Raw genomic sequence first — 22,119 nt, forward strand, 5'->3', positions numbered from 1 at the left:
CCATCCCTGCCCCAGCCTCTCCCCCGCACTCACCCCCACTGTCCAGTCGTCTGGTCATCCATCTGTCCATCTGCCTCCTGACCTCACCCAGCACTCTCCCGTCCATGCCCAGCGTCCACCCAGCGTCCATCCTAGCTGCAGTCCCACTAGCTCCATTGTCCCAGCTGCCTGCCGCCTGCCACACTCCAGCATCATTCAGGCAGCCACCCTCCCCTCCCCTTCCCACCTCCCTGGACCCCACCCCCTCCCACCTCTGCACCAGGAAGGACCTGGCGTCCTGCACCGTGTACCCCACGTTCATCTGCACACTTAGATTCCACCCATCCTCCAGCTGCCCACGTCCCTCTCAGTCAGCAAGGATTCATCCACCTGCCCTGCCTTCATCCGCCCTCCTGGCCTTCTGTCCACCGTCATTCACCTGATGCCTGCCTGCCTCCTTCATCACCCTCCTGACCTGTCCACCGTCATTCACCTGATGCCTGCCTCCCTCCTTCATCACCCTCCTGACCTGTCCACCATCATTCACCTGATGCCTGCCTGCCTCCCTCACCTGCCCTCCTGACCTGTCCACTGTCATTCACCTGACGCCTGCCTCCCTCCTTCATCACCCTCCTGACCTGTCCACCATCATTCACCTGATGCCTGCCTGCCTCCCTCACCTGCCCTCCTGACCTGTCCACCGTCATTCACCTGACGCCTGCCTCCCTCCTTCATCACCCTCCTGACCTGTCCACCGTCATTCACCTGATGCCTGCCTCCCTCCTTCATCACCCTCCTGACCTGTCCACCGTCATTCACCTGATGCCTGCCTGCCTCCCTCACCTGCCCTCCTGACCTGTCCACCGTCATTCACCTGATGCCTGCCTCCCTCCTTCATCACCCTCCTGACCTGTCCACCATCATTCACCTGATGCCTGCCTGCCTCCCTCACCTGCCCTCCTGACCTGTCCACCGTCATTCACCTGACGCCTGCCTCCCTCCTTCATCACCCTCCTGACCTGTCCACCGTCATTCACCTGATGCCTGCCTCCCTCCTTCATCACCCTCCTGACCTGTCCACCGTCATTCACCTGACGCCTGCCTCCCCTTCCTCCCTCCTTCCTGACTACTGAGCATGCACCTTCGGACTCCCCTGCAGGCTGGGCAGTAACCAAGATGGCCGTGCTGGGTGCCCGCCAGCGCCCTGGTTAAGGACATGGCCTCTGAGCTTAGAAAGCCCTGCCTTCCGGTCCCGGCCCTCCCTCTGCGTGACACTCGGGCACTTGGCATCCCCTCTGGGAACCTCAGGCTTGCACCACGGTGGCTGGGGAAGTCCCTTGCTCACGGTGACCAAGGGGACGATAACGGGGTTCGCGGCCGAGGGTGGTGTGGGCCTGAGAGCTGTTGCCCGGCCCCTGCCCCACAGGTGCTGGTGGGGGGCAGGTACGTCACGGTGCTGCTGGACCCGCACTCCTACGAGGCGGTGGCGTGGGAGCCGCGCTCGCGGCTGGACTTCCACGCCTACGCCGTCTTCCTCATGGAGAGGATGTTCGACGTGCAGCTGCCACATTACAGCCCCAGCGAGGAGAAGGCCAGGATGAGACCGTGAGTGGCCCCGGTGGTGCTGGGCAGTGGTTTTGAGGAAAAACCAACAGAACTAAGTGGAGCCCGAGGCCCCGCGCGGTTCCTGCCGCCGCCTCCAGGTGCCGCTGTCGAGCAGCCTGCGGGCCTGGCCTCCACCAGGGCAGCGCCCCTTTCTTGGGCGGGTCCCACCCAGCGTGGCGCCTGCATCCTGGAGGGGTGAGGGACTTTCGCTGCTGCCCACACTCCCATCCCCTCCGGCTTGGGGACCCCAGGACCAGGGCACTAGTCCCTTCCCTTTGCTTGATGTCATGCTCGCTGGGGTCCCGTGTTGGCAGTAGCCCATGGTCAGGGGACACCGGAGCTGACCAGATGGGACTCCCTAGCTCCAGGGCGCTGGCTCTCCGTTCCTGCCCTTCCAAAGGCCCTGGGTTCCTTGCCCGGTGGGGTGGACACCCTGGTGAAGCATTCCGTGCTGGAGTTGGGGACCAGGTTTCAATCCCAGCTGCCACTGGCTGTGTGACCTTGGGCGAGTCACCTTCCTCTCTGTGCGAGGTTGTGCGCTGGGTGCTTAATAGTCGTGGTCTGTGTGTAGCGCCGTGGACAGCCGCCGGCTGACGGCGACAGCACTGACCCCACCTGGCTGAGGCCAGCCCCAGCTGGGCCCTGGGACCCTGTGGCGTGGGGTGCGTGCGCGGGCCTGGCCCCCGGAGGTGGGCTCTCACCCTTCCCTGCCCGGCTTAGGACGCTGCTCCACAGAGACCTGCAGGCGCTCACGGAAACCATGTTCACCAACCTCCACTGCATCCTGCTGGGCGACGCCGCGGAGGGGTCCGGGGGCTGGCGGGAGACCGGCCTCCTCGACCTCTGCTACAGCTCTCTGCTCAGGTGAGCCGCAGAACCCTTGTCCTCCGGGGGCAGCCGCACCCTGGCCCTGTGCCCCTGAGGGCTGTGCCAGGTGAACTGTGAGCTCTGCGGGCGGGCGGTTTGGGCTGCCCCCGGTGAAGGAAGGACACCGAACACCCAGAACTCCAGGTTCACCCGACCCGGCCACGAGCCGAAAGCAGGCACTGACTGAGAAAGGGCCCTGTGGTCACCGGAGAGGGAGTAGCCCAGCACGGCGAGGAAGCCACGGGCCTGTGGCCCCCAGGTTCTGGGATTTCACAGACTGGAGAGCAGGTGTTTGGGAGACCAGACCTCCTGGGCGTGTAGAGACCGCACCGCCGGGCATCTGTCCTGCGGTGGTCCCAGCCCTTCTGGGCTCTGGGGTTGTAGCAGGGAACAAGATGGAACTCAGTGTCAGCCAGGCTGATGAGAAGGGCCTCTCAAGGATGCAGCCTCAAGCTGAGACCTCACTACAGCATGCCCACCACGGTGCCAAGGTCCCGGCTGGGGACGCGGCAAGTGCAAAGGCCCAGGGGTGGGGAGCGAGGGGGCCCGTGTGGCTAGAGCAGAACGGGCTCCGGGACAGGGTGGAGAGGAGGCCAGGGAAGTCATAGAGCTGGGTCCCATGGAGCTCGAGGCCAGGAGGGGCTTTGGAGTTTACTCTCAGTAAGATGGAGTGACGTCAGGGGTTAGGCAGGGACGTGAGGGGATCTGGCTTAGGAGTTTACAGCTCCTGGGGCCGCGGGATTGGAGACTGCGGGGAGCCAAGGCAGGTGAAGAGCTGGTGCGATTGCTTCCGGGAGGCAGCGCACGGTTGATCCAAACCCAGTGTGACAGTGTGACAGCGTCTCCTCGACTCCCTGTAAGTTCCCTCCCCTCCTCGGCCTGGGCTCCATCCTGCTGGGCACGCTCCCCACTTGGGGAGTTCTGTTCCCATGCCTGGGAATGCTGTTCCTCGCGGGTCCATGTGGCTCCCGCCTCGCTTCCTGCCGTCTCATCTCACGTGCCAGCTGCTCGGCTTGGCCTCTGTTGGTGCCCACGTCATCGATATGAAGACTCCTGCTGTCCACCTGGGTCCCGGTTTTTCTTTATGGAACCTGGCGCCACCTAGGGGTCACTGCGTACTTACATGTGCGCTTGCTGCCTTCAGGGAATGAGTTTGTCACCAGGTGCCACCGAAGGGCCTTCCTTTCCAGGCGGAGGCCTGGTGGTCCCCGGGCCAGTGTGCTTGGTTATTTTTCGTTGCCTGTTTTGGTAGAAATACAGGGAACTGCAGGGAACTGGTTCTCTGCTCCAGGGAGGACAGCAGGGCCCACGAGAGGTCCGTGGCCATCTGGCAAGCGCCTGCCTGTCTGGAAGAAGTGGCCATGGCCGGCCTGCATTCTCCAGATGACTGGGGAGCGCAGGTTTTGCCCGAGGGCTGAGGTGCAGTGGAGGGAAAGAGGGAGAAGCCTGGGCAGAGGCCAGAGGAGGCCGGGGAGCTGGACTGGAGGGCTCATGGGGAGGGCCAGCTTCCCCTGGGCCAGTGGGGTGAGCAGGTGCTGAGGTCCCCGCCCCTGGGGGCATGGAAGCCCAGGCTGGTGGAGGGGAGGGGAGCGGGATCCGTGGGGTGGGAGTGGCCTGGCGGCTTGGTCCGAATCCTGAAGGCCAGCCATTCTTTCACGGTCAGGGCTCCAGAGTAGCTGCTGACCCTGTTCATCTGTCCCTCTGCCCAACCGCCCACCCCCGGCTTGTGGACGGCCTCCTCTGCCTGTGCTGTGCCAGTGAGGGACAGTGGGACCAGACAGGCCCCTGGCGGCCCCCGCCCCCCACATTCCTGCTCCCACCCGGTCCCCAGCTGGGAGGACCCCTCTCCTGGGAGGTCCAGGGCCTGGGGGAGTGAGGGACAGGGAGGGTTGGACCTCAGTGAGGCTCCTCTGCCGAGGCCGGGGCCCTTCTCATGTGGAAAAGGTGAGAACCTGCCGTTTCCCTCCCGGCACTGGGGCCGGGCCAGGGCCCTGGAAAGGGGTTGAGGCGAAGGCCCGTCCCCTGCGGAGCCTGCCCGCGTGCCCTCCTGCGGCACACCGGAGCGGGCCAGCTCCCCGCTCGTCCTCTGGTGCATCTGGTGGGCCGACTCTGCTCCAGCACTGCCTCCTCCCGCCTGCGCTCCCCCCGCCCTCACGACAGCTCCCGGAGCCCCGCCCAGCTGCCCGGCTGCCCCTCAGCCCTCTGCCTACACCTGCCCGCTGCCCCTTCTCCAGGAAGCCTGCCGGACCCTCTCCAGGGGCAGGGGCTTGTCCTGATCTGTGCCCCCGCCGGCCCTCTTTCTGCTTCATCACTTGCGGCCCCTTCCCGCGCAGGAGGTCTGCCCTTGGTCTGCCCTTGGTCTGCCCTTGGTCTGCCCTTGCCCTTTGCCCCGCAGCAGGTTCCTTCTTATCCCTCAGCTCCACCGGAAGCCCCTCTCCAGGGGCTCCCCTCCTGCTCCCCGCCCTGTGTCTGTCTGCTCATTTAACTCACGTTGCTCTTTGCTTATTGATTTTTCGCCTGTGGTAGTGAGTTTGCACCGGGCACTTCACCACTGAGCTGCACCCCAACCCGTTTTATTTTGAGACAAGTTCTGGCCATATTGCCGAGGTTGGCCTTGAACCTGTGAGCCTCCTGCCTCCGCCTCCCACCTCCGCCTCCCAGGCCATGGGGGTTGCGGGCACGTGGAGCCGGCTCAGCGGCTGCCTTCCTGTTTCTGTCTCTGCCCTGTGGGGTGAGTCCACAGGACGGGGACTCCTGCCGTCCCATTGAAGTCAACTCCCTGTGTCAGGAACTCTCCCTGGCACACAGTAGGAAGATGAGTGCTCCTCAGGGGAAGGAGTGAGGGGGACTTCAAGGCTACCGGGGGCTTGGCTGTGTGTGTCCTGGAGACCCTGACCTGCTGCCGTGTCCCCAGAGCCGGCTACCTGACCCTGTATGGAGTGGAGGCCTCGCCCCGCACCCTGCAGAGCCAGGCCCGGGACAGCGCCCACTCGGCCGACGTCTACCACACCTTCCGCCAGTTGGACCTGCTGCTCCCCAAGCTGGCCCGAGGCTCCCTGTCCATGGGTAAGCACCGCGGGGTCCCCGTGGGTGGCGGGCAGATGACGATCAGAAGGTCTGAGCACACGCAGCACAGGCGGAAGGACGCCGTGTCCTCGGGGCAGCGGACCCCGAGGTGGGGCGGAGGCAGGAGCCCAGCCCTGGGAAGGCAGAGCTTGGGCCAGAAGGGGTCCTGGTGGGGTTCTCACACCTGGAGTGGCACCTGGGCATCTTCGTGCATTCTTTTCCTTGTTCTAATTGTTTTTAAAGAAATGTACAAGTAGGTCATGCTTGGTATACAAGTTCAAGCCATGCGGAGTGATTTGGAGGGGACAGGAAGAGCCCCCCTTTCCCCCGTCCCCACCACTCCTCCGAGGCCAGCACTGGTCCTGTCCGGAGCACACCCTGCACGGCTTTCTCTAAGCAGATGCCCCACCCCGGGTGCCCCCAGGCGCGTGTTACTTTTATCGTTTTCTGCTTTTGAGGCCTTTTCTTTCTCTTTCCTGAGGTGTCATTTGCACGCCCGGCTGCCCGTGGAACCAGCATTAGCGTGTATCCCAGCTTCTTCGCCAGATGTTATCTGTTTGCCCATCTGAAGGGCGGAGGCTGGCGGCTTCTTGTTTCAGTTTGATTTTTGGTCACAGCCTTGTCAACCTGCAGTTAGCAGGCTAAATCCTCGCCAATCTGATGTGCAGAGAGGGCCGTCCCACTTGTGATTTTTCCCCAACTGCAGTGACATCTTGTAGGTGTCCCAGGTCACTTGCGTTTCCTCTTTGTGAGGTGTTTGTTCACGTTGTCTTCTTAAACCCCATTCATCATCTTATTGGGTCCTCCTGTCTTTGCTGGGAGGTTGATATTACAGTGCCCACTTTGCAGAGCAGGAAACTGAGGCTCAGAGAGGTGAGAGCACTTGTCTTAGAGGCGGCTGGATAGAGGAAGGCTGCATTTCCCAGTGTGGGCAGCAGGTGGCAGTGCTGGGGGGCAGTTTCTCTTGGCTGAAGCCAGAAGGGGGCTTCAGACCTTGTGGGGCCTGGGCAGCTGTGCCTCCGTCTCTGGGACTCCATTTAGGCAGGACAGGCCAAAATACTGAATGCACATCCTTTGCTCCTGTACTCCCCTTTCTCAGACAGAAGTGCTTGCACGTGTCTATAGGCACAGAAAGGTATTGTCACCAGCAAAGGTGGAAACGACTTCAATGACCACCAGTCGGGACTAGTTAAATGAGCCATGTGATCATATAAGAGTCAGGCAACTGTGAAGCAGAGGCGTGGGGGGTCCTCCAGGGGGGATGAGCCAGGCATGCTGGCCAGGGACACCCCGTTAGGTTTTTAAAGTGGAGACCGGTGCCGATTTGCTTTTGGGAATGTGGAGTTGGGTGGCGAGAAACATGCTTTTCCCAGGGTGCTCAACTTCTCTCCTTATTGTTTGTTATTTTTCACTGTGGACATGTATTCGTCCTCTTCTGGTTAAGATATAGACATTTTAAAGAACATTGAGTCTGGTGCTTCTCACGCCCCGGGAGGTGTGGGTAGAGGACAGTTAAGTAGATCCCAAAGCTAAGCCGAGCTTTTCTTTCGGGAACATTCGTTTTCTTGGTGTGCTTGCAGGGACTGTATTATTTGAACTTTTGGGGGGAAAGTCATTCTTATATCAAAGAATTCTGATGCAAAACTCCATTTAAAAGGCACTTTAAAAGTTAAATGCAGGACTTAGGGCCTGTTGCCGCTGGGCTCTCTGAACTGTCATCTGGATCTCCAGGACCCAGAGGGGTTTCCGAGGAGAAACCGAGAGCAACAGCCTGGGTCCCCCTTGTATGAGAGGGAGACAGACGCCTGGAGATGGGCACCCCCACCAAGCCCACACAGCCCGGGGCCTGGCCCCTCTGCTCAGCATTGCTTAGGCACGGAGAGGGTGGCAGCGGTGCCGAGTGCCTTTCGTCACCTAAGGTGTGACGAATCACAGCCATGTGCAGGATCGCAGCTGTGCGGCTAGACCCCAGATGCCGGCTGACTCTTCGCCTCCCTTTTTTGCTGTCACATCGGGTGACCCCATGAGCACCTGCTGAGGTGGTATCCGCACTTCCTGTGCCCCTGAGTCGCCCATTTAAATCCCTGGCTCTGCCCTGGTGATTCTGACACCATTCTCTGGGGGGGGGCCTGGGCCCCCGGGCGTTCAGGAGCTCCTGGGAGATTCTTTAAAGTACCCAAAAAATCAGGAAAGAGGAAAGTAACGCGTTTCAGATGAGCACGCAGGCCGTGGCTTCCATCGAGAGGGTGACCGATTCCACCAGAAGCGGCGTCAAGAACTTGAGGAAGAACTGTTGAGCGCCAGGCCTGTTAAGTGCTGACGTAGCCCAGCGACTGAAAAACAGAAGCCTGGCCCGCCTTTCCCACGCTCGCAGACTCCCTTCGACAGCGCGCCAGGGCCGAACTGTGTGTCCTGAGCAGCTCTGTGGGTCAGGACGCTCAGTGAGAAGGTCACTAGCACCGAGAAAAGCCCCAGCAACCCAGGGGACTCCGCTTTTCCCACAGTGGCTTCAAAGGATCCCGAAGCTGATATTCATGATGCGAGGTCTCGTGTGGCTTAGTGATAGGACCCCTTCTGAGAAGGTCGTCACCAGGAGATGGTACCCGTGCACAGACTCAGAGTGTGAATGGCGCAACCCAAGACCCCAGGACGTCACTCCGGGATGTAATTGGACGGGACACTGTCCCATACACCATTGGTCGCTGACTGCAGCGCTGTACGCCAGCACAGGGTGGCCTGGTAGCCTGCCAGCCACAGAAGGGACGTCACTCCGGGTGGGTCTTCAGGTGCCGTCTTTACTCCCTCCACGGGCTCCCGTGTGGGCCTCTTTGCACCAAGAAACTATTTATTTTCACTATTTTGTGGCTTTTCCAGAGCATAAACACACCATTGTTTATTTAATGTCCAATTGCAAGCTGGTGTCCTTGGGACAGAGTTGACCTTCGGAGATGCTTTTGTGGCCTGCACAGTGACTGGACTTTTTACTGAGATGCCGACCTTAGAAAACACTAGAAGGGAGCTGTGGTGTAGCTCAGGGGAAAAACCCTTGCCTGGCGTGTACGCCGGGGGTTTGATCCCAGCGCTGCAAAAACAAAACAAACAAAAATTCCCAAACACCAGAAGGTTCCACAGACACCTGGACTTCCAGCTGCTTTTGAGAAGAGGCCGGAGGCCCATGGTGGAGCTGCAGGGCCTGGCTCTGGCTCCCCAGGGCTTCTTCCTGGCCTCCTCTCCTGCTGACTTTGCCTGCGGGGGGTGGAGTGTGAGACCCCAGGTCAGTGTGTCCCCTCCCCCAGGCCAGTGCGGCCTTCTGGGTCCTGTTCTGTGTGCTCCTTTGGGAGGCTACCAAGTGTGTGCAGGCTGGCGCTGCTCTGGGGAGGGACCCTGGGCTGGGAGAAGCTGCTGGGTCCCTAGCTGCTCTGGGAGGGCAAGGTGAAGAATCACCTTTCTTTTAGGGCAATTTATTGAGCAACTGCTATGAGCCAGGCCCTGGGGACACAGGTGAATAGAGCAGGGTCCCACCTGCAGCAGGCAGAGCCCTCGCCCCTCTCTGTGGGGGTGAGGCAGACAGTGAGCAGGCCACACTGGACAGGCCTGCCCTCGGCTTCCAGCCAGCAGGGCCCTGCCCACAACCTTGCTCCCTGCGGAACTTTCCACCTCAGTGGAGCAACGCCCAGAAGACCCACGGCCTTGTGGGAGGCCGGGGCTGGCTGACCCGGGTCAGGGGTAGACCTGTGACCTTTGTCTTCTGTGCTCCTTCCCCACAGGGGATAAGGACCGTGTGAGCAGCGTCAAAGGCCACCTGTGGAAGCTGCTGTCTCCGGTCAGGCTGGCCACCCGGGCCCAGCGGAGCAGCTGGCTGGAGAGCTACCTGCTGCACCTGGAGGAGCTGGGCGTGTCGGAGGAGATGCAGGCGCGCGCGCTGGTGCTGCAGCTCTGGGCCACGCAGGTGGGCACTGCCGCTGGGCCAGGCGCAGCTCGGGCGTGTGGAAGCGCGTGCGCATGCGCTGGGCAGGCGTGGGCGTGGCTGCGGGTCTGCGTGTGGGAGCGTGGGGCTAGGTGTCCGCGCCCGGCTGTCCGCACCCATCCTCCCTGCTCCTGTCACGCTGGCCACCCGCTCGGGGGCTTCCCCGGTGCGGGGGCCTCCTCGGCTGCGGTCGGCACCAGGCAGCTTCACCGCCCCAGAGGGGGAGGCTCGGCTTCCCCACGAGAAGGGCACGAACCCCGAGTGTGCACTCACACCTGCGCAGCCTGCGTCTGCGTCCCCTAGTGGCTGGGCAGTGGCCTGCCTGGGTCACACGCCCGCCTGCAGGGAAGGGTCGACCCCGACCATCCACATGGACGTGGGGTGAAGCGGAGGAAAGTGGGCATCGCCACCTGAGGGCGAGAGAGCAGCTGCCCGGCAGGTGGGCAGCAGGAGTCCCGGCCCCACGGGCGGTGCAGCCGGGAGGCAGTGGCCAGAGCATGTGGACCCCTGGGTATGGCGCGGCCCCGAGCGGCCCCTGGAGACAGGGACCCCGTGCTGCCCGCGGAGGCGAGGGCGTGGCTGTCCTTGGGTTCGGACAACAGGGACAGGCTAGGTGGGAATGTGGCCCTGGGCCGACTGAGGAAGGCCCGCGGGGCGAGCACCGCCTCCGGGGAGCCCCGCAGGGTCCCTCGCGCAGGGTCACACGCACGTGCTGCATGCGCACGGCCGCGCACATCTGCGCCTGGGCTGGACACTCGCTTGCTTTTTCCTGCGAGCGCCACAGTTCCCCGCCGGCTGGGAATAAGGAGCGGTGGCTGTTTGATCCTCCAGCGAGATCAAAGGGCCGTGGCGCGGGTGCTGACCTATTCACGGCCCACTTTCCCCGCGGCTGAGCATGGGCAGCGAGTGGCCTTGCAGTCTCTGCCAGACACGGGGAGCTGGAGGGGCCTCACGGGGCCACTGTCCCCACTTTCTGTCAACCGCGGGAGGGGCTGGCAGGGCAAAGCCCCCAGCTCCTCCTGTGCCTGGCGCAGAGGGGTCACTTGCACAGCCTCAGCAGCCCTGCGGCCACCAAGAGGGGTGCTCTTACTGTCCTCACTGCCGAGCTTGGGTCCCAAACTCGGAGGCTTGCTCAGGGTCCTGGCTGAACCCCGCTCTCCTGGTCCCCCAGACGGCCTTGGAGCCCTGCTGCATGCTGGGCAGTGGGTCCTGAGGGAGCCCTGACGTGGCACCTGCTCGATGCCCACGTGGAGCAGGGGAGGGGTTCCTTGGCACTGAGTTCACTGCAGACGTGGGTGGCCCCTTATAGCCCTTCCCTGTGTCCCCTTTGGTGGGCAGGTCCCATCCTGGTGTTCCCCCAGCTTTTTGTTTGACTCAATATCATGTCACAGCGTTTCTCATGATTCCGCAGATGACTGTAAAAACCACCTGCTCGTCTACTTGACTTGAAGTCATGTATCCCTTAAAGTGTCTCAGTAGCTTGCGAGTGAGTTCCCCTGTCCTGTCCTACCCCAGGGGCAACCTCAGGACCAGGTCCCGTGCCTCCTCGAGATGGCCAGAGCCAGTTCCCATCCACACGCACCCAGGGCCACTGCTCACCTCACCGGGTCTGCACAGGTTCTTTTTGACGACCCACTGTGTCACCCCAGGGCCACTCACTACGCTGTCCCGTGGATGGGTGTGGAGGCTGTTCCCAGCGATTCACTATCACATCAGCACACAGTAGACGTCCGGGCATGTGTCCTGGCCCACGTGCAACCGTGTCTGCAGGGAGACTAGTTACTGGGGAGATGTGCTTGTGAATCGTGATTGCACATTTCATTACGATTTGGGCAGGATAGTCATTTATGATAGACAAAATCCTTTCCTCGACTGAGGTCATTCAGATTCCATCCTCATCTGGATCACTGATGGGTGCTAAATAGCTGAGGCCAAAATGTTTACAGAAGCGTTCAGCCTTGGAGCAAGAAATTCCATTGACTTTCCTATTTATCTATTGGGAAGTTTTCCAATAAGTTTTGTCCAAAATTTAGCAGTTTTCAGTCATCAGTGACCATCACAGTTTTCCTTTATATGAACACAGCAGTCATACGTGCCTGTTCCTCAGGAGACTAATATAGAAGTGTAACAGATAAAGCCTATAAGGAAATTTTGCATCCAAAACTGTTTTAGATGTATCAGCTAGCTGTCGCTGTGTAACAAACATCCCTAGAATCCAGTGGCATGTCCTGATCAGGCTTCGTTTAACTAACAGATCCGAGGGCCAGCCTATTCCAAATGGGGCCCAGCAGGGTAGCTCAGCTTTGCCCCCTGTGTTTCTCATCTCTTCTTGGACGCGTGGGCTTGTGGGGCAGCTGGAAACATACAAGTTCTGCTAAGGCCCAGGCTTAGAACTACCGTACTGTCCATTCTGCCTTGTTCTGTTGGCCAGAGCAAGCCCATGGCCGTACCCAGATTCAAGGCCAGGGGGTTGTACTCTGCCTCTTCCTTGGGAACGAGAGTCACATGGTAAGGGTGTAGATCTAGGGAGTGGTGGAAAACGGGAGCCAGTGACCGGTCATCCCCAGGTGTTAACGGTAGTCCTAACTGACATGCTGCGTTCTTGTCCGTACCCTTGTGACCTCAGGGCAGTGATTTTCCTCAAGGTCAGCAATGCCAGGAGTGACCTTGCAGTAGGTACTGGACTAGGCCAAAGCACCGAGCAGAGTTTGGCTGTGGTGAGGCTGAAGGTAGACCCTGGTCAAGCCAGGAGGCTGGGCAGGGTGGAACTCTGTGCGTTGGCTGGAGCTGCCTCCACGGCCCCGTGCAGCCCGCCTGCCGCTACGTGGCTTACGGGCTCCTTCTCGTTGCAGGGGAACATGGGCCCTGCCGCCTTCTGGCTCCTTCTCTTCCTCCTCAAGAATCCCGAGGCCCTGGCTGCCGTCCGCGGGGAGCTGGAACGTGTCCTCTGGCGGGCAGAGCAGCCTGTGTCACAGATGACCACCCTGCCACAGAAGGTTTTGGACAACATGCCTGTGCTCGGTGAGATGAGCAGACCCTCCAAGGTGGCCCCTAAGACTGCATCGTCACGGCCCCCCAGAGCATTTTCCAATATGGATGTGGGTCTCCTGCCTTCTGAGTCCTGGCATCTCCGTTCTCCAGGCTCACCTGCCAGGCCTCACGGTCCTAGTAGGAGATGTTTGATTGCAAGTGACAGAAAATCTAAGCTAAACTGGCTAAAGTGGAAGAGGGACTTCATTTGGGGCACAGAGCTGAAAAGCCCAGTGATATTTGGCTTCAGGCACAGGTGGATCCAGGTGTTTGAATAATGTCATCTGGACCAGTTTTCTCACCTCTCAGCCCATCTTCCGCTAGGTTGACTCCAGCCTCAGGTTGACAAGATGGCTGGCTGCCAGTAGCTTAAGGCTGGCTGCCTCCCGCTCTGTGAGGGTGTCCCTGCCTTTCATCATTCACAGCTGAAGTCCCAAGAATGTGTCTCACTGGCCCTTCGAGTCATAGTTCCATCCTTCACCAATCACAGTGCTCTGGTTGCCGATCAAAGTCCAGCTCCAGCGGTTAAGAATAGAATCCACGGCCTGACCCCTGGAGTGGGAGAGGAGTAGTCCCAGAGGAAATCCAGGGGACTCTTCAGAAGGGGATGCAGGGCAGGCAGAAGATACAGATGCCCCCATCTCCTCCCAGCCCTCTGATATCTCCCTGGCTCCCACCTTCCCTCACAGCTCCTCTTGGAGTCAGATGCAGATCCCCTCCCATGGGGGCGGCCACGGAGATTACATTCAGCCTTTGTCACCTTGCTGTGTGACTGTGGGCAAGGCATGCACCCTCTCTGAGCCTCTTTATCTTCCTCTGTCATAGGAGGGTGGGTGGCACTTCAGAGGACAGTCTACTGACCTGACCCTTCCTTGCATTGCCCATGCAGACAGTGTCCTCAATGAGACCCTCAGGCTCACTGCTGCACCCTTTATCACCCGAGAGGTGGTGGTGGACATGGCTATGCCCATGGCAGATGGGCGGGAATTCTCTCTGCGACGTGGTGACCGCCTCCTCCTCTTCCCCTTCCTGAGTCCCCAGAAAGACCCAGACATCTACTCAGATCCTGAGGTAAATGGCAGGGGTGCTGGTCATACCAGGGGCCGTGGGGGACATCTCGGACTGAGTGGAACCCTGGCTGCGGTCTTTGCTTGCTGTGTGAACTTGCCTAGAATGCTTTACCTCCTGTATTTTTTCCTTACCTGTGAAATGGTCCTCATCATAACACCTGCCTGGCATGGTTGGCAGGAAGTTCACTTAAGAAAAGCTCTGCACAGGAGCCGGCACACACCGAGTGCTTCCTAAGTGGTTGCTTGGTGTCATATCAGTGTCTCAGCTTTGCCCGCTCCCTGGACTTAGAGGTGGAGCAAACTTTCACAGTTGCTAACAGATTAGTTGCTTACTGTATGGCAGGCCTCATGCTATAGGCTCATCCATCCATCCATCCACCCACCCACCATCCACTCATCTATCCACCCTACCCTCTACCTACCATCCATCCATCCACCTACCCATCCATCCATCTACTCATCCATCTACTCATCCATCCACCCATCTACTCATCCATCCATCTATTCACCTACCCATCCACTCATCCATCCATCCATCCATCCATCCACCCACTCATCCATCCACCTACCCATCCAGTCATCCACTCATCCATCCATCCATTCATCCACCCATCCATCCACCCACCCAACCCTCTACGTACCCATCCATCCATTCATCCATCCATTCATCTATCCATCTGTCCATCCATCTACTTATCCATTCATCCATCCATCCATCTACCTACCCATCCATCCATCCACTCATTCATGCATCCATCCATCTACCTACCCATCCACTCATCCATCCATCCACTCATCTATCCATCCACTCATCTATCCATCCATCCATCCACTCATCCATCCATCCACTCATCTATCCATCCACTCATCTATCCATCCATCCATCCACTCATCCATCCATCCACTCATCTATCCATCCACTCATCTATCCATCCATCCATCCACTCAGCATCCATCCATTCATCCATCCATCCACTCATCTATCCATCCACTCAGCATCCATCCATCCATCCACTCATCCATCCATCCATTCACCTACCCATCCACTCATCCATCTACCCATCCATCAGTCTGTCCACCCACCCACCCACCATCCAGCTGCCAGGCCTGCTGGCCTCCCGCTGCACCGTCTCCTGGCACTTGCTCCATGCCAGGCCTGGTGCTCAGGTGCAGCCCTTGCCTTGCCACTGTCCAGTGCAGCCCAAGGAAGTTGCCGTTCTCTTTTAAAAATAATTTTATTTTTTATTAAACATCCCCAAAGTCACATATCATAATGAAAACATAGAGACACAGATGTAAAAGTTTTTTTAAAAAAGTCTTGTCCTTCTCTTCCCTCTCAGTTCCAGAGTTCCCTAGCCACGGTGTAGGGTTCCCCCTTGTTTCTGGAGTGTTTCCCTTGTTTCTGTTCCCTATGTACGCACCGCAGCCCCCAGTGCTCTCTCCACGGCCTTCACGTCAGACCCCGCATCCTTCTGCCGTGGCTTTGTCGCCGTCCCCTGTGGGTTGACCTTCCTTCTGCCCAGCTTCCCCTCTTCTAAACCAGAGCGTAAGGAACACCCTTGGCTCGGGCTTGTTTGGGGCGGGTTAAAAGTGGACCTTCCTCCATTTGCAGGTATTTAAATACAACCGATTCCTGAACGCGGACGGGTCGGAGAAGAAAGACTTCTACAAGGACGGGAAGCGGCTGAAGAGCTACACGGTGCCCTGGGGAGCGGGGCACAACCAGTGCCTGGGCAGGGGCTACGCCACCAGCAGCATCAAGCAGTGAGTGGGGCGCCCTCCTCTCCTGACACGGGCCCAGGGGCTCAGGCAGGCGGGCGCAGGGTGGGGCAGACTCCAGGCTGACCCAGCGCCATCTCTTGTCTGCAAATCCGTTTATTAGCGTTTTTAAAAAATCGGAAGAGCTCACCTAAAAAGCCAGACCTCTGACACCTTTCTTGAAATAACCACATCTGGCAGCAGGTGGGTCCCTCTCAGAGTCGGGTCTCAGTGCCACAAGCCGGGCACTCGGTCCAGCCGTGCATAGCCGTCCATCGCAGCCGCCGTGGCACGTTTGGAACCTGGCCCCTCAGCGATTTCAGTACCTCCCCGGGGCTGAGAGCCACATCGGCTCTCCTGCCTGGACCCCAAGACCCCTAGTTCCCCTGGGGTCACAACTGGACCAGGGCTCATGACGTCTGCCGGTATCTGTCTGGCCCTGTGCGGTCACAGCTGGGTGACGTCTAAGCCTGTTTCCTCTGTGGGTTGGAACTGTGTCCCGGTGTCAGGATAAACGCTGGTCCCAGCTTTGCCGAATGCTCGCTGTCACGTAGCTGTCACTGCTTTCGGGGTGCAGGCTTGTGCTGGGACAGGCTCCGCCCTCGAAGCCCGGGCCGGGGTTTTCTCCGTGGTAGGTTCTGCTCTGACGCTTCGTGCGCTTCACGGGATCTCACATCACCCCATGTGAAATCCTGCAGTGCCGTCGCGGGGGTTACGGGATGGAGGCAGCTGGCACCCAGCACAGAGGCCTCCCCAGCGGCACGTGGGGGAGAACCCGATGCAGAACAGGAGCAGGTTGGAGAGGCGCAGAGGTCGCGTGCGAGGATGTGGCTGCCGGCGGGCGGGCGGACCTTTCTGCACGCCAGGCTCGGCCGGCTGCCGTGTGTGCACACGCCCGGTCTTCCTCACGGATGAACCGTGACATCTGTGCTGTGCACCGATTCTGCCCTTGTGTGTCCATCACGGTGGAACAAATTCACGCGTTCCCAGCGAGGGCCATGGCAGAACCGGGCGTGGCTCCCGCCTTGTCAGGTCTTTGGACAGACCAAACAAGAGGTGTGGGTCCTCCGAGCTCAGCACCATGTCTGGCCCCTGGAGGGCCAAAAGCCTGTCAGTCCTCACGGCCGCCCTGCTAGGCAGGGGTCAGTCTGAGGCAGCCCGGATGGTCAGGTCACTGGCCACAGCCGGGCACCTGGTGAGTGGAGGTGCCAGGGTGCAGGTCCAGGTGTGGCCCCGGCGTCACACTCTGGGATCCCACAGCCTCGGTGGAAGGGACTCTTCCTACAGATGGGAACCTGAGACCCCCTGGGAACTTGCTCTGGCAAGGGCCACCTGCCCCCGTCCTCCCATCTGTTACTTTTCTCAGAGTCCCTGCCATCTGCTCAGCCCTGCATTAGGTCCCTGGGTCTGGGTGGGGACAGCGGTGGGACCCGGTGAGCCGAGAGGGATCAGGCAGAGAGGCAGGGGCCTGTCACTCGTCACTCCATTGTGGGGACACTGGTGTCCCAGGCATGGCAGCTTTGCATAGCTATTGGGCGGTTTTCTAGAAGACAGTGGCAGAGAGCCCGTCTTGCAAAGCTGGTAAGCGATGTCCGTTTTCTCCCACGTAGCAGGGAATGTCTTGAGAGGGCAGTGCCTGCTTCTGATGTCACCAAGACCCAGTGGGCGAGCAGCGCCCCTGGCTGGGGCAGACAGTAACACCCCAGGAGTGGAGAGGGTGTGGGCAGGAGTGGGCAGGGCCCTGCCGCCCTGCAGAGTGGCCCCCAAGCCCCAGGGCTCAGAGCCACACAGGCGTGGGGCCTGGGGCTCGGCCCTCTGTGCAGAGACCCTGGCCAGCCGGCTTCCCTCTGGGCACCTTCTGCACAGGAAGCCCGCACAGCCACCAGGCAGCAGGGAGGGCGGAGAGTCAGGAGCTGGTTCTTAGGTGCCTCAGCGAGGCAGAGACGTCGGCCACTTCAGCTCAAGGCCGTTCACCAGAACTGGTCCACGGGCCTCGCCTTAGCAGGGGCTGGCACACCAGAGGCCCTCACCGCCTGTACCTCCATCTCTGCAGATTCGTGGTCCTGGTGCTGTCGTGCTGTGAGCTGGAGCTGGTCAGCACAGACGTGGAGGTCCCCGAGTTTGACCTCAGCAGGTACGGCTTTGGCCTCATGCAGCCCGAACAAGATGTGCCTGTCCGGTACCGCGTCCGGCTGTGACCTGCTGTGACCTGCAGAGCAGCCTCCTCCCGCCAGCTTCCTCCAGCCAGCCTCCTCCCATCAACGTCCGGCTCTGACTTTCCTCACACTCTCCTGCTGCTCCCAAAGGCCGTGGCCAGTGACAGGAAGGACGGTCAGGGAGCTGCAGAGGACGTACAGCAAGAAAAGGCCTCAGAAGCTCTGGGTTGCCGCTGCGGAGTTCAAGCTGCAGCCCAGACTCCTCCTCCTCTGGTTCACCTTGTCCCCCTCACCCTGTGATGTCCCCTGAAGCTGATCCAGACTGGGCAGGGCCAGGAGTCAGCTCCAGGACAACTAGTGTGGTCCAGGGCTTAGCCAGTCAAAGCAGGTGCTGGCTGTGGAAGGTCCCTCTGGACCCAGCAGTGCGTCCATGGCATAATCTCTGTTCCCTGATTACTAAGGTGGCTAGATCCAGAGGAGTCCCTTGGGACCTCTCCCTCCCTGGGCGCCCCCCTTGCTGGACAGGCCCGCCCTCCGTTCATGTGATACCTGAGAGAACAGAGAAGGATCTTCTGAGGCCCCCGGAGCGCTGGGTTCTGGGAAAGAGTCCTCTGTTGTCCAATCGTCGGCCCCAGAGGGATGGGCTTTCCCGTCTCAGCCAGGGGCCAGGGAAGACAGGCCCCGGGGGCTGAAGGAGCTGGCCCAGGCCCCTGGGCTGCTGAAGCCCAGCTGGGAGGGGCTGAGCTCTCTGCCCCACAAAGTCCGCGGCAGGTTTCACTTGGCCTTCACTTTTAAAAAACTGACTTAGTTTTTATCCCACCACCTGCGGGAGAGGCAACTCAGAAGTTCAGCTTCTCCTGACACTTGGACGCTCTGGCACATGGGCCCCACTGCCCAGGGCACCACGGCTAGAGCCGAGGGCAGCCCTCTGCCCTGTTGGGGCCTGTGCTCCGGCTCCCCCAAGTCTGGGCTTGGTCTGCTTCCAGCCAGGAAGGCATCTGAGCTGGAGACCAATCTGGCTCTGAGAAGCCATGTCTGGGAGGTGGCAGGAACCAGCTCGCCCGTCCTTGGGCCGGTTATTCATCCAGCCTGCTTGCTCCAGCCTCGGAACAAACAGAGCAGTAATGGAACCGGACCTTTGCCTCGGCCTTGAGAGAAAGCCACATAAAAAGAGCGAAAGTGCTTGCAGGCCTGTATGGTGACGGCAGTGTGCTTGATATCGGGTGCTGCTGTGGGATGCCCTTTGAATGCTGTGGCAGGCCCAGCGGACGTCCCATTCCTCCCAGCATCTCTGTGAGGAGAGGACGGCAGTGCCCACTTTATGCATGAGAAAGCAGGCTCAGAGAGGTGAGGTGGGTTGCCTGGGGTCACACAGCTGGTCAGCTGGTAGAACTGGGACACATACTTCTTGTTCTAGGAGCAAGTGTTAGAGGGGCAGCTCTTTGTTCCGCGGGTCCAGGGCTGCTGGGGGTGTAGTTCTGTCTGGCATCGGAGCACTGACAGACAGCCAGAGGCGCCGAGGGGATTCATCCCTTGAGGGGCAGACCCAGACAGGCCCAGCGCGAGGTCCCTCCAGCTTTAGGAGGAGGGACAGGGTAGGCCCCAGATCCTCTGAATGTTCCAGGGGCCAGTCTCTTATTGGAGCAGGGCTGGGCTCGGGGGCTTCCCCAGCCCGCCATCTCCAGGCGGCCCCTGGATTCCCAGACAGACGGTGTGATTGGCAGGAGGCTGGATATCCCCAGGGAAACCCATCTTCACGCCCGGGTGACCCCGCAGCCGCCTGCTTCTTAACTCTGCAGGAAATCGGAGCTGGCAGCCTCCTGTGGGAGGACAGCCGGTTTCCATGGCAACCCTCAGCTGCCGCCTCGCTGCTGGAGGGGAAGGAAGAAAGCCAGCAGGAAGAGCTGGGGAGGTCCCCGGGGCCTGGCGTGCGGGGAAGACCTGCCTGGTCCCCTCCACGTCTGTGCTGGGCTGTCCCCGAGGCTAGACTCACCTGCCTTCGAGGAAGGGCCGCCTCCCCAAGTGGCACTCCTTGGAGCCAGGTCATTAGGGATCCCTCCAGGGGAGGAGGGCGCTCCTGCCGGCCGGTCGCGGTGACGCTGGGCAGAGACGACTTCACCTGCCCTTGCTTTTGTCCTTACCGTTTTTCTTGTCTTTTCCTTTCTCCTCTTTGGTTTTGCCTTTTAACAAGTGCCGGAGGGCGCGGTGGCGCGGCGAAGTGCCGCGGGCCGGCTGGCCAGGTCCTGGGTGTCGGGCTAGCTCTTCTGCTTTGCTGAGGGTCACAAAGTCGCAGCGTGTCAGGACCCTTGGGGGTTGAGAGGTCTGCCCTAGAGGGTGTCCTGAGCGCTGTTGTTACTGGGTGTTTTTTTCTTTTTTCCTATATTTTAAATTGTTTTCCAAATATTCTCCTTTAAACAGACTCACTTTTTTTAAATTTAAATCTGTCTTTCGGTTGCTGCCAGGAATGGACATCACGTATCGCTCGCTGCCAAAAATAGAGAATGACTGTGAAAGAAATCGGCCGGGGAGGGGCGGCGGGCGGCAAGGCCCGGTTCAGAGCCAAGAGCGGGAGGCCAGGGCTGCCCCCGGCTTGCCACCTCTCCTCCGTGAACCTGCAGGCCCCGGGCTGAGGAGCCAGGCTCTCCCTGCAGAGGCTGGTACTCCACCAGGGGGCGCCACCCGCTGCAGCCTGGCCCTGCCACCTGCCCCTCTCCAGACAGGCTGAGGGGCCAGCAGTCTCGTCCCTAGTAATTGATTTCCGTGTTCTTGCTGTTTTAATAAACACAGTTTCATGGTTAGCATGACCGTTATGTCACTTTAATAAAGAGTTCTATTTTCATGTAACCTTGATGAGTGGAAACAGGCTGAATCTATTAAACCATCTTGTTTGTGGATCTCCCTCTGCGTGTGAGTCTCATCCATTGAGGAGCATGGCGGGTCTGTGCCGGCAAGGGTAGCCCTGAGAGGGGAGCGCAGGGAACCTGCTCTGGGCCCAGTGACCCTCCAAGGCATATGTTATTGTCCCCATTTTTACAGAGGAAGAAACTGAAGGTCAGAGAAGTTCAATGACTTGTCTAAGATCATGTGGCTAAGAGAAGTAGTAGATTCAGGATTCAAATGTGGGCCTCTCTGCTGTTAAAGTCCCTGTTTGGGATCTTTCCATGAGTAATGTGCTTTCCTCCTGGTGACAGCAGAGGGACCCTTGGAGGGTCACAAGCAAACAGAAATGGTCTCTGAAAAATTCACTGGATCTTCCCTGTCCCCCCCAGAAGGCACACATTTGTTTTAATATAAAAAAAGAGTGCAATGAATTATAAAGTTGCTTTGCAAAAATAGAAAAGGGACCACGATGGCTTTCTTGTAGAATCTGGTGAAATGGCCTGGAGCGAAGGTCCCTCCTGACTGCCTCATCCTGAGGGAGTCACAGGAGCTCATCAGGTGGGACTGCTCTCGGCTGAGGCCGACGCCTCAGAGGAACAGGGCAGCATTTGCACGTCAGTGTTTACATTCAAAGCCGCAGACGCTTCCTGCTGGTGCAGATGCAGGAGCCCCGGGGCGTGTGGCCTCTCCACCATTGGACCCTTCTGCTTCTGATCCTTCCTGCATCCCAGTGATTTCAGCCTCAGGCGCCAATGTGGCTGACTGAGTCCAGCAGTTTTGTCACCTTCCAGACAGCAGGAGGGAGGGAGGAGCAAAAAGGAGAGAGAAGTCTGCTTCAGCCCTATTGGGCGTTCCTTAGTCACCTGACCCTTCTTGCTGCATTGGAGGCTGGGAAATGTAGTCTTTCTCCAGGACCCCAGGCCATACCCCAGGGCGCCATGCTGCTGTTCAAGAGCGGATTCCACTCTCCTGCTTGCCAGGCGTGGTCTGAGCCCCCAGGCAGGGCCAGAGGGACAGGGCTTGGCTTCTGCCAGGGTTTGGATCTGGAATGTTTCCAAGGGCTCCTGTGTTCACGAGGTGGGATTCTGGGAAGTAGATTCCATCATGAGCACCCTTCACCGCCGATGCAGTAACCCATCAATGGATCATGGTGGGGGCTGCAGGAGGTGGGGCCCGGCTGAAGGGAGTGGGTCATCCATGACAGCTCCTCCGTCCTGTCCTGATGTCCGGTCTCACCACAGAGACGGGCCAAGCAGCTGTGGACAGAAACCTCTGAAGCCAAAGGACCCTTTCCTCCCCAGAGCGATTTTTCCTGGGTCTTCGTCACAGTGGCTGACTCACACAGCTCCCTGGGCATTGACTTTAGATCCTGGCCCAAGGGATCCACAGCGCCAGGACTCTCTGATCCTTCATGTCCCTGTACCAGTAAAGTCAACGGAAAGACCCCAGCATTTTATTTTGCCAGGTCTGGACATTCAGGGACACATCTGTCACTCACTCCCAGTGCCAGTCTCTAAGAGATCTTACCATCCCTAGAGCAGAAGATCTGTTCCGTGTCAGCATGGCACCAGCACGCGCTCACCTGTCAGCACCATAGCTGTGCACTGTGCAAGGGACCCGCGCCGTGTGTCCTTACGTCCCAACAGCTGTTTCTTGTTTATATGAAACTAAACATTTTGAGCACCTTGCAGATGCCAGGTGCTGTGCTAGTCAGTGGCCCCAGCAGCGAGCAACACAGTCA

General features: G+C 59.5%; 1 protein-coding gene across 1 annotated transcript in view; it reads left to right on the top strand.

The window, feature by feature from the left end:
• Ptgis (prostaglandin I2 synthase) overlaps positions 1–20,397 on the top strand; it is a 29,673-nt gene extending 9,276 nt beyond the window's left edge. The window contains exons 3-10 of the mRNA XM_047538574.1: positions 1,406–1,584; positions 2,305–2,448; positions 5,366–5,517; positions 9,285–9,466; positions 12,337–12,505; positions 13,404–13,585; positions 15,197–15,348; positions 17,396–20,397. Coding sequence (XP_047394530.1) covers positions 1,406–1,584; positions 2,305–2,448; positions 5,366–5,517; positions 9,285–9,466; positions 12,337–12,505; positions 13,404–13,585; positions 15,197–15,348; positions 17,396–17,540 — 1,305 coding nt within the window. The 3' untranslated portion in view covers positions 17,541–20,397. The remainder of the gene's footprint in view (positions 1–1,405; positions 1,585–2,304; positions 2,449–5,365; positions 5,518–9,284; positions 9,467–12,336; positions 12,506–13,403; positions 13,586–15,196; positions 15,349–17,395) is intronic.
• Positions 20,398–22,119: the final 1,722 nt, after the last annotated feature.

This window comes from Sciurus carolinensis, chromosome 2, assembly GCF_902686445.1.
Source record: "Sciurus carolinensis chromosome 2, mSciCar1.2, whole genome shotgun sequence".
Classification (NCBI taxonomy): Eukaryota; Metazoa; Chordata; class Mammalia; order Rodentia; family Sciuridae; genus Sciurus; species Sciurus carolinensis.